Below are 12313 nucleotides of genomic sequence, written 5' to 3'. Positions count from 1 at the left end.
AATTGTAAAACAATTGGTTTATTTCAGTTTTTTACCAATAGTACATACTTTTCTGAACAACACAATGCGTACATGTTACGCTAATTGTCAAAAAAAAACAAACCAACAAGACAAAAGTTGATAGACGCGCTCACGAATATTTTATTTTTTATCTGTTTAACTAAAGGTTTTGGCGATTTCACCGACGAGTTCTTCCACGTTTTCATTTTGATTTGGTTGTTTATGGTATTCTGAAAATGGTAAGATATCAACTTAAATGTTTTCACTGCTGGTAATCAAGATGACCACCTCTTTCACGGTCAAGAAGTAAAGGTGGCCACATTTGTCTTAGTTTAAGTTATCTTTTTTTCTTCGAAAGAAGAGGAAGATGTTAAGTAGAAAACAATTGGTACCTTACATCATTCCAATAGGTCAGTGATGTCAATATTTCGCGGGTTGGATCGCCATACTTATTTGCACAACGTGCTTGTAAGCTTCGTTTCTATTGGTCGATTTTGTAGATGTTTTATTTCCATAGCCAACACACTCAAAATCAATACATGTTTACACCTTCTATTTCATTTTGTTTGACGGTGAAATTGGTTACGTGCTAAAAATAACTTGAAAGTATTAAAATTTCTATTTCGTGCTAAAAATGCTATTCTATTTCTATTTCGTGCTAAAAATAACTTGAAAGTATTACATGATTTTCGAATTACGTAGAAATTCCACTTAAAGCTGATATAACCAATATGTTAATTAAAATGGAATCATAGCGGCTGTCTCCAACTGAGCTTGTAAGATATATAAATTTATTGAAATTAGTACTTAAAGGCTATGAGTCATAGTCTATGGCGCATTTGTGTTTTACATGATGCCTGAAGGATTTAATCCAATTGTTCAGGAACACGGACTGCACTACGATTTATTTATGATAACGATACACAGCATAGCTTTGAACACCTGGAAATCTGTTCAGCATATAATTACAAATAAAACTGCGTATAGAGTTGTTGCTTGATATTGAAAAAATGTATACCTACCCATAATTGAGGAAAAATATGGTTCTAATCATTGCCACTTTGTTTTTTGCTTCCAGGAACCGGAAATACCAATACCGATGGATCCTATAAACCTTCGTTTCTTACCGATCAGGAGCTAAAGCACCTGATTCTGGAAGCTGCAGATGGATTTCTATTTGTGGTAAGTTTATTGTGTTATTATTAACCCTCCGGAAGTCGCGCAAATCGCCCACTGAACGCGCAGCCGCTGGTGCGCTAAGACGATTTCGCTAGATTTTCAGAGCAGCGTGCACTCAGTGCACTTGCGCGACTTCCGGAAGGTTAAGGTAAGAAGCAAGATTTTTTTGTTAGGGGAAACTTTGCCACTGTGACCACTATTCAGGTTATCTTTTGTGGCTGCCCTTGTATTCTCTACATGTTACAAATTGCCTGAATGCAATTTGGTACGAAGCGAGTTGTTTGTTTGTCCATATGTGTCGTCCCAATCGGACACTATATTTTTAATGTAGCTAAGGATCCGTTTGGTACAGGTATGCCATACCTCGCGAGGCATCCTAAGATGCCTTCCGAAGTTTCACTTCCTTTGAAGAAATAATGCTGCACAATGGTAGAGAATATGTTCCGAGCTCTAGGGCTCGTAGTCACAGAATTGACAAATGTCATCTTGACTTCTGCCATTTTTTCAGGTGATACTTGCCAGGACAATGTCCTGTAACTAGGTCTGTGATTATATGTAAGTCTTTTACTTTTAGATCCATTAGTTTTTTGGCATTTGTTGAATTTGGATGTATGAATTTCTTAGCTTGTCGAGCGCCTATTACGTTGCACCAGTCGCTTAGTAGTTGGTCTCTTGCCCAAAGCTGAAAGTTTAGCACTATGCTCTATTTCTTCTTAGTGGACAAACATTTTAAGTAAAAACTATTTTACACCAATAGGAAGAAAATTGTTTAAAACCACCATAACTAAATTAGTTATAAGATTTGTGTTTCGACTTCGTTTTATCAGAATGCGACACTAACTTAGTGACAGGAATAAGCTAGCAGCTCCCTGGGGACAGCTTCTATTGGCTGTTAGAATTACTTTCGTGTCTCCCAACGTTGTTGTGATTTCTCGACTCTTGAGCATTGCAAGAATCCAGTCCCCTATCCATTTTTCCACTCCCCTTTTTACCAGTGCCTTGGGGTATGATATGTAGGACGTATTATCAAAAGCACCTTCGGTGTCAAAAAAACGCAGTGGGTGGGTTTTCTCAATAAGTGTCACTAAGATATGTGAGGCTGTTTCCGTAGATTTGCCCTTTTGATATGCAAACTGGTACTTTGTTTAGGTAGTGTCAACTCTTTTTTTATCTATTTTTGGAACAAATATTGGTCTTTCTCCAGTTTATAGGTGTGTGCCCAAGCATAAGACTGAATATCAGGATGTTTAGTAGATCCGGAAGAATTATGTCTGCCGATTTTTTAAATATTGGAGAATATTTTCAGGGCCGGGGAATTTGTAGGGTTCGAAGGTGTTAACAGCTCATCTAATTAGAAATGGTGTGAAAATCGGCCAAGCCAGTTTCTGTGACGCCTCACAAGCCCTGCTAGGACGGAGTCCATCACGATCCTGACATGTCGAATTCTCGTCTTTCACAACCGACTCGGTGTTCATTAGAACATCCAATTTTTCACTATTGCCAATGAGATAACCATCGCCTTTTTAACTAGCCCTAGGCCATGTGTGTGATTGTTTTATAGGGCTTTTTGAAGGCGAACGACCTCTAGAAAATTACCGATATTTTCACAAATCTCGCACATTGTTAGTTTTTTTTAGTAAAGATGGGCGAGGGTACGGGTATTTTTACCCGATACCTGACCCGAACCCCCCCCCCCTCCGTTCGTGTTTTGTTATCGCAGGGTAAGGATCGGGTCGGATACCTAAAACAATTGATTTCGGATGCGGGTTTTTTCGTAATATTTCGCACTCACCCGTATATTTTTGAATGTTTGGATGCCCTTTCCATAAATATCAGAATGAAATAGATTACGCTCGTAGAAAATTATTAAAACAAGCACAATACGTAGATCTTGAACTCGGAGTTAATCATTTAGAAACTTTCGCAGTGGAAAATTTTGATGTACTGTTAAACGAGAAAACATTTGGCAGTTCTGGTGAAGTTTCTCGGGAATTTTTGAAGTATTTCTATTACAAATTTCCCTTCTTAAGTTTCGGGGTAATTTTGTTCAGAAACATCTTTGAACCAAAAGGAGATATATTGATATTTCACAATTCAATTTAAACACGCTTATAATGAAAAACAATGGGAAAGATACATATGACTTTTATCGAACTTTTTGAGGAGAATAATCGAAACTAACCGCCAAACAACAAAAATGTAGATTTGTGTTGGATTTATTGACAAAAATGTTTGCTCTTACTAAAAAATATTGATTGATCAGTTTAATTAAAAAGGAAAGTTTTCATTTTTATGTTACATTGGATTAGCTCAATTTGTAAGTAGGGCTTTACCCACTACTTGAGTTTTTATATCTTCCCAGCCAGCAGACCCTAAGTGACAGAGTGACCTAGATGCATCTACCAAGAAATTCGAATCTTCGTATATGAACTAATGAAAGTATAATCCTCCTCACTGCCGCTGCTGTTGATTTTCCGCTGCTGGGTAAAAATGCTGCTGGTCTCTTTCGACCGACCGGGACTGCAACGCACAGAAAAACCTGACTTGCTTATGTCAAACTCACTAACTACACCTCGAATGCCGCCTTCTGCTGTTCCGAGCGAACCTACAACGACGCTGATCGTAAAACGAAATTAACATAGGTTCGTTAGAAATGTTTGAACTCTTTAGCTATTCCGATATTTGAGCACTGCATAATGTGAGGTCCAGTACTTCGTTCCTAACTGCGTTCATAAATGTAGGTTCAAATCCCTTGCTAAATACATTGACAACATTTGACGAAAGGTAATCTTCTAGTAGGTACTCACCTCTGGTATTTATATCCGTGCTACACCATATTGTGTGATGTGCATTGGGCCATCACATCCAATGATAACGCGCTTGTTTATGCTTCTACAGTACTTTATGAGGGCATCGATTTCAGAAGGTGGTGTTGTGGCCGCATTGCCAGGGAAATAGGCAGATGCGATCACAATCTCCTGCTTTCCCCTAGCCATTGCTGCCTCCACTGTAGCGACGTCTCGTTGAATGAATCCTGTAATTAGAGAGAACTTTATTGTTCCGTTTACCAAATCTACAGCTCTTGGAATTGGCTGGCCTTTAGAATTTACTAACTTGTGAGCTGAGGAATTTAAACTAAAGATTTTATGTTTATTTCCGCACGGCTCCTGTATAATAGCGATGTCTAGGCGATCTTTGGTGAACCTCCGGGCAAGGATGCTTGTGGCACATTTTGCGTAATGAAGGTTCACTTGGATGCCAGTGGCCTTCTTTGGTCCAATATGTGCTCGGTTCTCTCCGTTTGCGCACCTTCGCCTACTTGGGGTTTTCGATCTTCTTCTTTCGTATCAGTTCGTGAGCCGCGTACGGTCGGGTGCTTTGGTGTATAGCTTGTGAGACGGGCTGTCACCGATGCGCTCGTTGCCGTTGCTACCGGCTTGCTATGATCAGAAGTCCACCGTGAAGTGTTTCGCGTTGTGCCACCCTCAGAAGACCGGGCACTTTTCAGCTGGCCCATTCTAGCCTTTCCGAATACGTAGTTCAACTGGTTGTGTTGGGAGGTTTTTAGTTTCATTGAAGCTTCATCTACCGCCAACAGGAGCTCTACCATTTTGGGGACCGTGCACGAGCGTTCTGTGCAGGAATTGTCATTCTGATTTTGCACCAGTCGGAGAATGTCTATACTGTCTGGAATATACCCGCTGTACTGCGCTTGTTTATGGAATCTGCGATGCTTCAATGGCTTCCAATGAAGCGCCTTCCCACAGCTATTGTGTCGGTCTTAATTCTGCCCCTTGATTTCTATCGGCTGATTTATTCTCTGAGCCCTCCGAACCACCGGTTGCTCCGCCGAACTGGTCTGTGTCCTCCTTGGCCACTGTCCGATCCTCGTCTCTAGCTGGAGAGATGGGAACGGACGAAGTGCATCCTCTAACGAGCCACTATTCAGCAGCTCTTCTTCCGCCTCCATCGCCGCAGTCTTCTTCCAAACTGTTGTTAACAGTGTTCTTAGTGTTTTCCGTTTTGTTCCCACGAATAGCTAGGGAAAGAAAATCAACCCTATCAGAACCCCGCTTGACAGGGTAAGGCAAGATACTCATTCGTCATTAAATCCGAAGTTGAAGACGAAGTCTGACAATATCTACAGTTGGAAGTTGTTTTCGGATAGGAAAGTAATGCAATCTTCTAATCAAAGAAGGATGCTGTCCTACTCCAGCTTAGAATATAGAACTCTAGTATAACTCATGATTTCCCGATTCTATTTCTCTCGCAGGCGAGCTGTGATACGGGCCGTGTCATTTACGTGTCCGATTCGGTAACACCGGTGCTGAACTACTCCCAAAACGAGTGGTACAGTGGGAGCTTTTTCGACCACATACATCCGGACGACATCGAAAAGGTGCGGGAGCAACTCTCGACGCAAGAACCGGCAAACAGCGGGCGGATATTGGATCTCAAAACGGGCACCGTGAAAAAGGAAGGTCATCAATGTAGGTGTTTTTGTTTCTTAATCAAACCTACCTCACTGAAGCAAACATTTTTATAATAATAAAAATTTTCTCTACTTCTTTTCAAGCAGCATCAATGAGATTATGTATGGGATCGAGGCGAGGTTTCATCTGCCGGATGCGAATCGGTCCCGTGTCACCGGAGGCCATGGCCTTGGGGCATCTGAATAGGTTACGAAGGAAAAACTCCCTAGGACCATCACCCGATGGGCATAACTACGCAGTGATGCACTGTACGGGCTACATCAAGAACTGGCCACCGACTGGTAAGTAAACAGCTCTCTGTTCACTCTACTGTCCTTGTTTGGTTCGTTGAAAAAAATATCTGAATATTGCAGTTAGCTTATTTCTGAAAAATTCCATTTTGAATCAAACCGGAACCTGTGATTATGATCCGTCAATTTAGATATGTTTCCAGGTGTAACGATTGACCGAGGCCAAGACGACGACCTGCACAACACCCACTGCTGTTTGGTGGCGATTGCGCGGCTACAGATTACCTCCTCGACCACGGCCAACGACCTGAACGCCAATAACCCGAACGAGTTTATCACGCGGCACGCGATGTGCGGGAAGTTCACCTTTGTGGATCAGCGAGTGATTGGAGTGCTCGGCTATCAACCGGTGGACCTACTCAACAAAAGTTGCTACGATTTCTTCCATCCGGATGACATCGCGCATATGAAGGAAAATTTTGAGCAAGGTAAGTATTGCTACTGCGCTCTAAAGTAATCTGGTACAACTAACAAACTTTGGTTCTACTTCTAGTGCTAAAGCAGAAAGGTCAGATGTTTTCGGTGATGTACAGGTTCCGGGCGAAAAACAAGGAATGGGTGTGGATGCGAACGCAAGCCTATGCCTTTCTGAATCCGTACACGGATGACATCGAGTATGTCGTGTGTACCAACAGTTCGGCAAAGTGAGTATCCCCTTGCTAAACAATCATTATCGTAACTATGTTCATTGTTGACCTTTGCCATTTCCTTTAAGGTCCCTGCACTCCAGTCACGACGCCGTGGGTCCTACAGATCCCGTTGATGCTCCTGTTTCCTATCAGGCTCCTGGTCTGGACTACTCGATGCCAAGTAGACGCGAAACGACACCCTCTAGTAGTATATACAATCCTCACAACTTGATTTCACACTTGCCATCTCAACCGCCATCAGCGTCAGCCGCGGCCGCCGTGGTAGCTAATGCCTCAATCCAGCGGCCCGACAGTGCGCATAACCCGGTGCAATATAGCTATAATCCAACGCCCTCTCCTATTCAGTAAGTACATCTGTTCAAAACGTAACGCACTCGGTTCATCATTCCAATACTTTTCCTGCTCATTGCAGATACGGTTCCCCTGGTACTCCAGGTGCTTCCGGTTCGCTGGGGCACATTTCCAGAACAAACAACACCTCGCCAACGCCTGCTGCGACTGCCTGGTCGCTACGACAGGTAATCATTTCACAATCTGTCATTAAACGCACACGGAATTTTAACATAGCATATATTGCAGCCTCAACCCGTTACCGAAGGTTACCAGTACAGTGAACTCAGCCCGAATCGGTCCCCGACCGGGCCCACGTACACTCAGCTCAGTGCGACCGGATCTCGCCAGACATCGACGTACACGCCGTCCTCCGCACAACCTGGCTCCGGTAAGTTTGTCGCAATTTGACTCGGGTGTTTTGCCTCATGCCATTGGTTTATTTTTATCTCACTGTATCAATTCGTTTCCAGTTCCCGTATGATACAAAGCAGCGGGAACTGTGATCCAGATCGATGCCAGTTCTGTTATCCGCATAGCCCGGAAGTCCCGGCGACTGCTCCCCCAGTATGTCCATTGCGCACTGCTCAAGAAAATGAAATGTGGGATTGTGATGTTTTTACACCTATGCTGTTGGCGATTGTAATATTGGTTATCATCAGTATGTTCTTTTTCTATCGTGTGTGATAATAAATCATAATGTGGATATATGGATTTGTATCATGACAGATCCTGGGATTGAATTTTATTTACATGTAAGTCTCTACAACTGGATCGTGGTATCCGATACGGTCGAATGATTTTTTTTCCATTCTTGTAGGGTTTTGAACCTTGGTATGAACCCATTTTTATGAATTTCTGTCTTCTGTTAGACTGCCTTTTTGTTCAAGCTAACATCCTATAAAACAAACCATGAAAATCGTGATTTCTTTTTCCATTGTTGCATTTCTGCCGACATTTTAGCGACCAGTCACCCAGCGATTTTTTTCGTTGACAAATTTTGCCAGGGTGAGAGGGAGGGGTGCTTTAGTATTCTTACGACCGTTTACTGGTCTGCTTTGGTCACCCTTAATAAATCAGCAGAAAACGTTAAATAGTCAATGTTGAGGTATTTTAATTTTTTGGTTTTCTAACCACAGTTGCAAATTTCTTGCCAGATTCTGTGCAATGTTCGCCCTACTCCAAATCCATCCTTAAGTTCGTTCCGTCGTACATAACCAGGCATGGTTAATACTTAGGAAAAAAAACCTGATTGTGCAAGTTCCAAACGCGTGGTTTGGTCACTAGTTTCTGATTTAGCATCCGGTTCGTTTTTTTGAAGTAACGAAAAAAGGATTGCCTTCTCGTAGATGGGAACGTGGTACGGTACTACGACAGACACCTTATTTTCTTGCCATATTGGACTTCTAAAGCAAAAAATGAACCTAATCCGACGATGGGCTCGAGGTTGACATTTTTTTTTCTTACTTTTTCTTACACAGCCATCTGGAGCGGCTGGCAGGCTCACCACCCGCCCGCACCGGAACCGATGCAGACCAGCAGCAGTAGTGGTGGAGGTGGTGGTCCAGTAGGAGGTGGTAGCAATAGTAACAGTTCGGTCGGTACGGCGGCGGCACACATCGGTCAGCCGCAGGACATGCCTCCGGAGCACGCTCAACATATGCAGCAACATCATTCCGCCCTGCAGCATGGCCACAGTCAACAACACCACGGCCATCATGCGGCTCATCCGCAGCATCATCCACACCATCCGCACCATGCTTCTGGAGGTCAGCATCATCCGCACCAGGTGCACCACCCGGGGCACCATCCCGGACAGCATCCAGGTCAGGGACATGAGCTGTCCGATATGCTGCAGATGCTAGATCAGAGCGGGGCAACCTCCTTCGAAGATCTGAACATTCACATGTTCAACACACCGTTCGAATGAAACTTGTTGTACTACGGTTATAACAATTATAACCAAACGCCAGCCGCGGCAACATCCTATCATGGCGGGGGTGGAGGCAGTAGTGGATCGGGAATCGGAGGGGGTAGTGGAAGTAGCAGTTTCAGTGCCCTGGCAAGTTTTGGGACTGGACTAGGGGGAGGAATGACAAATGGTAACAGTGTGGTCGCGACCGCTGCCTCCGGTGGATTAGGCAGCTTCGGAGCTTACATCAACGATCAAATGTAAATAGATATCGTCGATCGGAGCTTCTTTTCCCGGTCTATCGAGTGTCTGCGCATATGGGAAATAGATGGCAAAGCAGCAGCTGGCAGATGGTCAAAGTCTTGTAACTGTGCATAAAGCAGACATTTTATATCAAAGTACACGCTCAATAGATGTCACCCTTATCATCGAACTATGTCACAAATTTGTTATTTAGTATTTTCCGTGAATGTCTCCAAGAGCCCGTTTGGCGCGCGAATCGAAGAATTAACCATTTTGGAGACATTTTTCCTAATTTTTGTCTTAGGTATTTGAGGTTAGAACTAAAAAATCAAAATCAACGAACATGTTTAAGGCTAAATAGAAAAACAAACGAAGAGTCAAAGCTGGCATGATAAAAACAACATTTAACTTAGTGGTGAATGATGGAAAAGTTAGCTATGATTAGGCTTGTTGTACTTTAAGTAAGGCATCATTTTTTACAAGCAGCAAATTACGCATATTATCTGTAAAGAAAAGGCAGTGGCAAACATTGTGTTCAGTTCCAAGCAAAGCTTAGGTCAACAACCGGCAGTATCATTTTAGCAAGCAAAAACTCTTCTCTAGGTTTTCCCTTTAAAATTTGAAAAGCGATCCATTTTACTACCGAGTAAGTTTATTTCAATAAGTACTAAGCACTGGAGTTAAGTTAATTACCATTGTACTGCTGCAGTAACAGATGTGCCCATGTTTTATAGACGAAGAAAACGAAGCAATTTTTATAGCTCGCAAGAATAATTATTTCGTGTATTATTTTTGTTTATCCGGACTAGGTATAAATGGTAATAGTAGGAATTCAAAAACAAAAGAGTCAGTTTCTTGCTACATCAATTTGCCGTTAAGCAATTGAGTGAGAGTGGAACACAAAACCCAAAAGCTTCAACCAATCGTGTGAACAAAAACTGTAAAAACGAACAAAAACTCCATTTTCATAAAACTATATCATTAATTAAATAGACAAATATGTACGCAAAAATTAAAAGAGATGATCGATTTTTTGGAAACTAATTAAAAGCTGCATTCGTTATCTAAATAGTAAGAAATGATTAATCTATAAGCTAGCAGAGACAGAGGTCTAAATGCTATTGTATAAGCTAAATTTAATTTGATATAAAAATGGATATCGGTCTACAGATGCGCAAAAAAAAATTGAAAATCTTAACTATTTTATTGGAATTGAAGTGTATTCTGTAGATTCACTTTTTAATTTAATTTAGCATAAAACGTGTAAATTTAGACGCTGAATGATTCCTAAATGATTTTTTCCAACGCATAGAACATAGTTTAAAATTTGACTTCCTCCACTTTGTAAACGCGACACGCAACCAACTACGCCATCTGTTTTTTTTAAATATTTTTTTAATTGTTTTAATCAACTACCGTAAATTCCTAATTCGAATGTTTTGTCCGTTCACGACAAGTCAGCAGCAACAGCAATTATATTACTATTATTAAAGCATTTAGTTAAGCCAACGCAAACGAATAATTTATTTGTAAAGTAGATAAATTGAAACCTTAATAATTTTGTAAGCCTTTAGCCTCTGCGAGGCCAGAGAAAGAGTTGGTCATTGTCTGTCCTGCTTTTCTCTGATCTCCCGAGTAGGTTACTTCCTAATATGAACATATTTTTCCCGAAAAGCAATTCAAGTCTTCAGTAAAAAAAATGTTTTTGTCTAACAGAACGAAAAAGTTGCACAAGTGCGAGAAAGAGCGAGATATACAACAGCACAGGTTAAGGCTAGGCTCGCAACCCTATTTCCATGGTTGTTTCAAATCGAACGTCACTGAACAACTATCTTGAGGAGTGTTCGACAATGTAAAAAGTAGATTTCGATCTATCAAAACTTGAATAGATTGAATGGAAATTAAGCCTGTCATCGCCTGCGAATGAAAGTAAAGAAATTTCAAAGAAAAACACAATTAGCTATTCATTTGTATAAAAGAAGATTGTATAAGCGAAAATGTACTCTTTTTGAAATATGGAAAAAGAAGAAAAAATATCAGAAATAAAACGATATAACGTTTAATAAAAATTATGTTCCTGTTTTAATTTTCTGGGTAGTGGCCGAAAGTATTATTATAGAGGTTCCTTAACTTAGTGGTGGTTAAGCTGCCTACTACAACTTTCAAAAGAAGTGTAGAAATCGAGGTAAAATTATCTCGATAGGTACTCTTTGTTTTTGCTCTCATCCACCCGTTGTCCAGTTTAAGTCACAATAGTAATTATTACTTATGCCTACTAGTGAACAATGTGGCGATATCAAAATGGGGCAAATAAACACAGAAATGATAGCTTTCAAATAAATTTCATTGCCCATTAGTTTGCAATGTGGAACAACTATAAATTAATACCTTGAGTTTAGAAAAATCATCAACACCGTGGTCAAACAATCTAGATACTCCAAAAAACGACGTGCTTAAGGTTCTCTGCTGAGAACACCGTTGTCTGATATCTCTTCTGGCATTAGTGATACATGTCCAACGTACTGTAGCTTGCTGTATTTTTTCGGCCTTCTGATGTTAGCATGTTTGTATACTATGGGCGAATGTCCCATCGAGGTTAAAGCCCTAATAAATTACAATGCAATGTTCGTATACTTGATACAGCTCATATTGATGCGTCTGCGCCATTCTTAATTATCTACTATGCCGCCCAGTATTGAATGCAGCATTCTTTTCTTAAACACACCGAGCACTCGATGGAGTCCTTGATACAATACCCATGGCCGTGCAGAGCAACAGGGAGTATCAGCAATTTGTATACAGTAAGTTTTGTGCGTGTCTGTAGGCTACGGGACTTCAGCTGACTACGCTACCATCCTATTCTTGGCCAATGATGTCGATGTCATTCGCGAAGCCAAAAAGCATGTGAGATCATGTGATGATTCCGTTTCTTTGTACATCCGAACTTCGTATAGCACATTCGAACGCTATGTTAAACACTCGATTAGAGAATCCATCGCCCTGTCTCAATCCAGCCAACGTCACAAACAAGTCGGATGTCTACGACTATTTTGACGCTTGATTTTTAACTATCCAGCGCCATACTAATCTGTCTAATGAGGTTTGTCGCAAAACCTTGTTTAAGCCTAATCTGCCAAAGTTTGGAATTAAGCCAGAATTTGTAAACATTTGGAAAAATGGTGTATGTGCGTTCAAATGTTCAAAGCAGGAAAAAAT

The 12313-nt window shown here is 41.2% G+C and overlaps 1 protein-coding gene across 9 annotated transcripts in view; it reads left to right on the top strand.

The window, feature by feature from the left end:
- Nucleotides 1-11169, top strand: part of LOC131685098 (aryl hydrocarbon receptor nuclear translocator homolog) — a 567322-nt gene extending 556153 nt beyond the window's left edge. For 6 of the 9 annotated variants that reach the window (XM_058968545.1, XM_058968544.1, XM_058968539.1 and 3 more), the window contains exons 5-13: nt 1079-1182; nt 5453-5669; nt 5756-5953; nt 6094-6390; nt 6456-6606; nt 6678-6956; nt 7025-7130; nt 7192-7333; nt 8424-11169. In XM_058968545.1, coding sequence (XP_058824528.1) covers nt 1079-1182; nt 5453-5669; nt 5756-5953; nt 6094-6390; nt 6456-6606; nt 6678-6956; nt 7025-7130; nt 7192-7333; nt 8424-8872 — 1943 coding nt within the window. In that variant the 3' untranslated portion in view covers nt 8873-11169. The remainder of the gene's footprint in view (nt 1-1078; nt 1183-5452; nt 5670-5755; nt 5954-6093; nt 6391-6455; nt 6607-6677; nt 6957-7024; nt 7131-7191; nt 7334-8423) is intronic. The other 3 variants (XM_058968542.1, XM_058968543.1, XM_058968540.1) reach the window with 3 other exon arrangements.
- Nucleotides 11170-12313: the final 1144 nt, after the last annotated feature.

This window comes from Topomyia yanbarensis, chromosome 2 (genome assembly GCF_030247195.1).
Source record: "Topomyia yanbarensis strain Yona2022 chromosome 2, ASM3024719v1, whole genome shotgun sequence".
Taxonomy (NCBI): Eukaryota; Metazoa; Arthropoda; class Insecta; order Diptera; family Culicidae; genus Topomyia; species Topomyia yanbarensis.
Note: the sequence above shows the minus strand (reverse complement) of the source record. Positions and strands in the feature narration are given on the sequence as shown.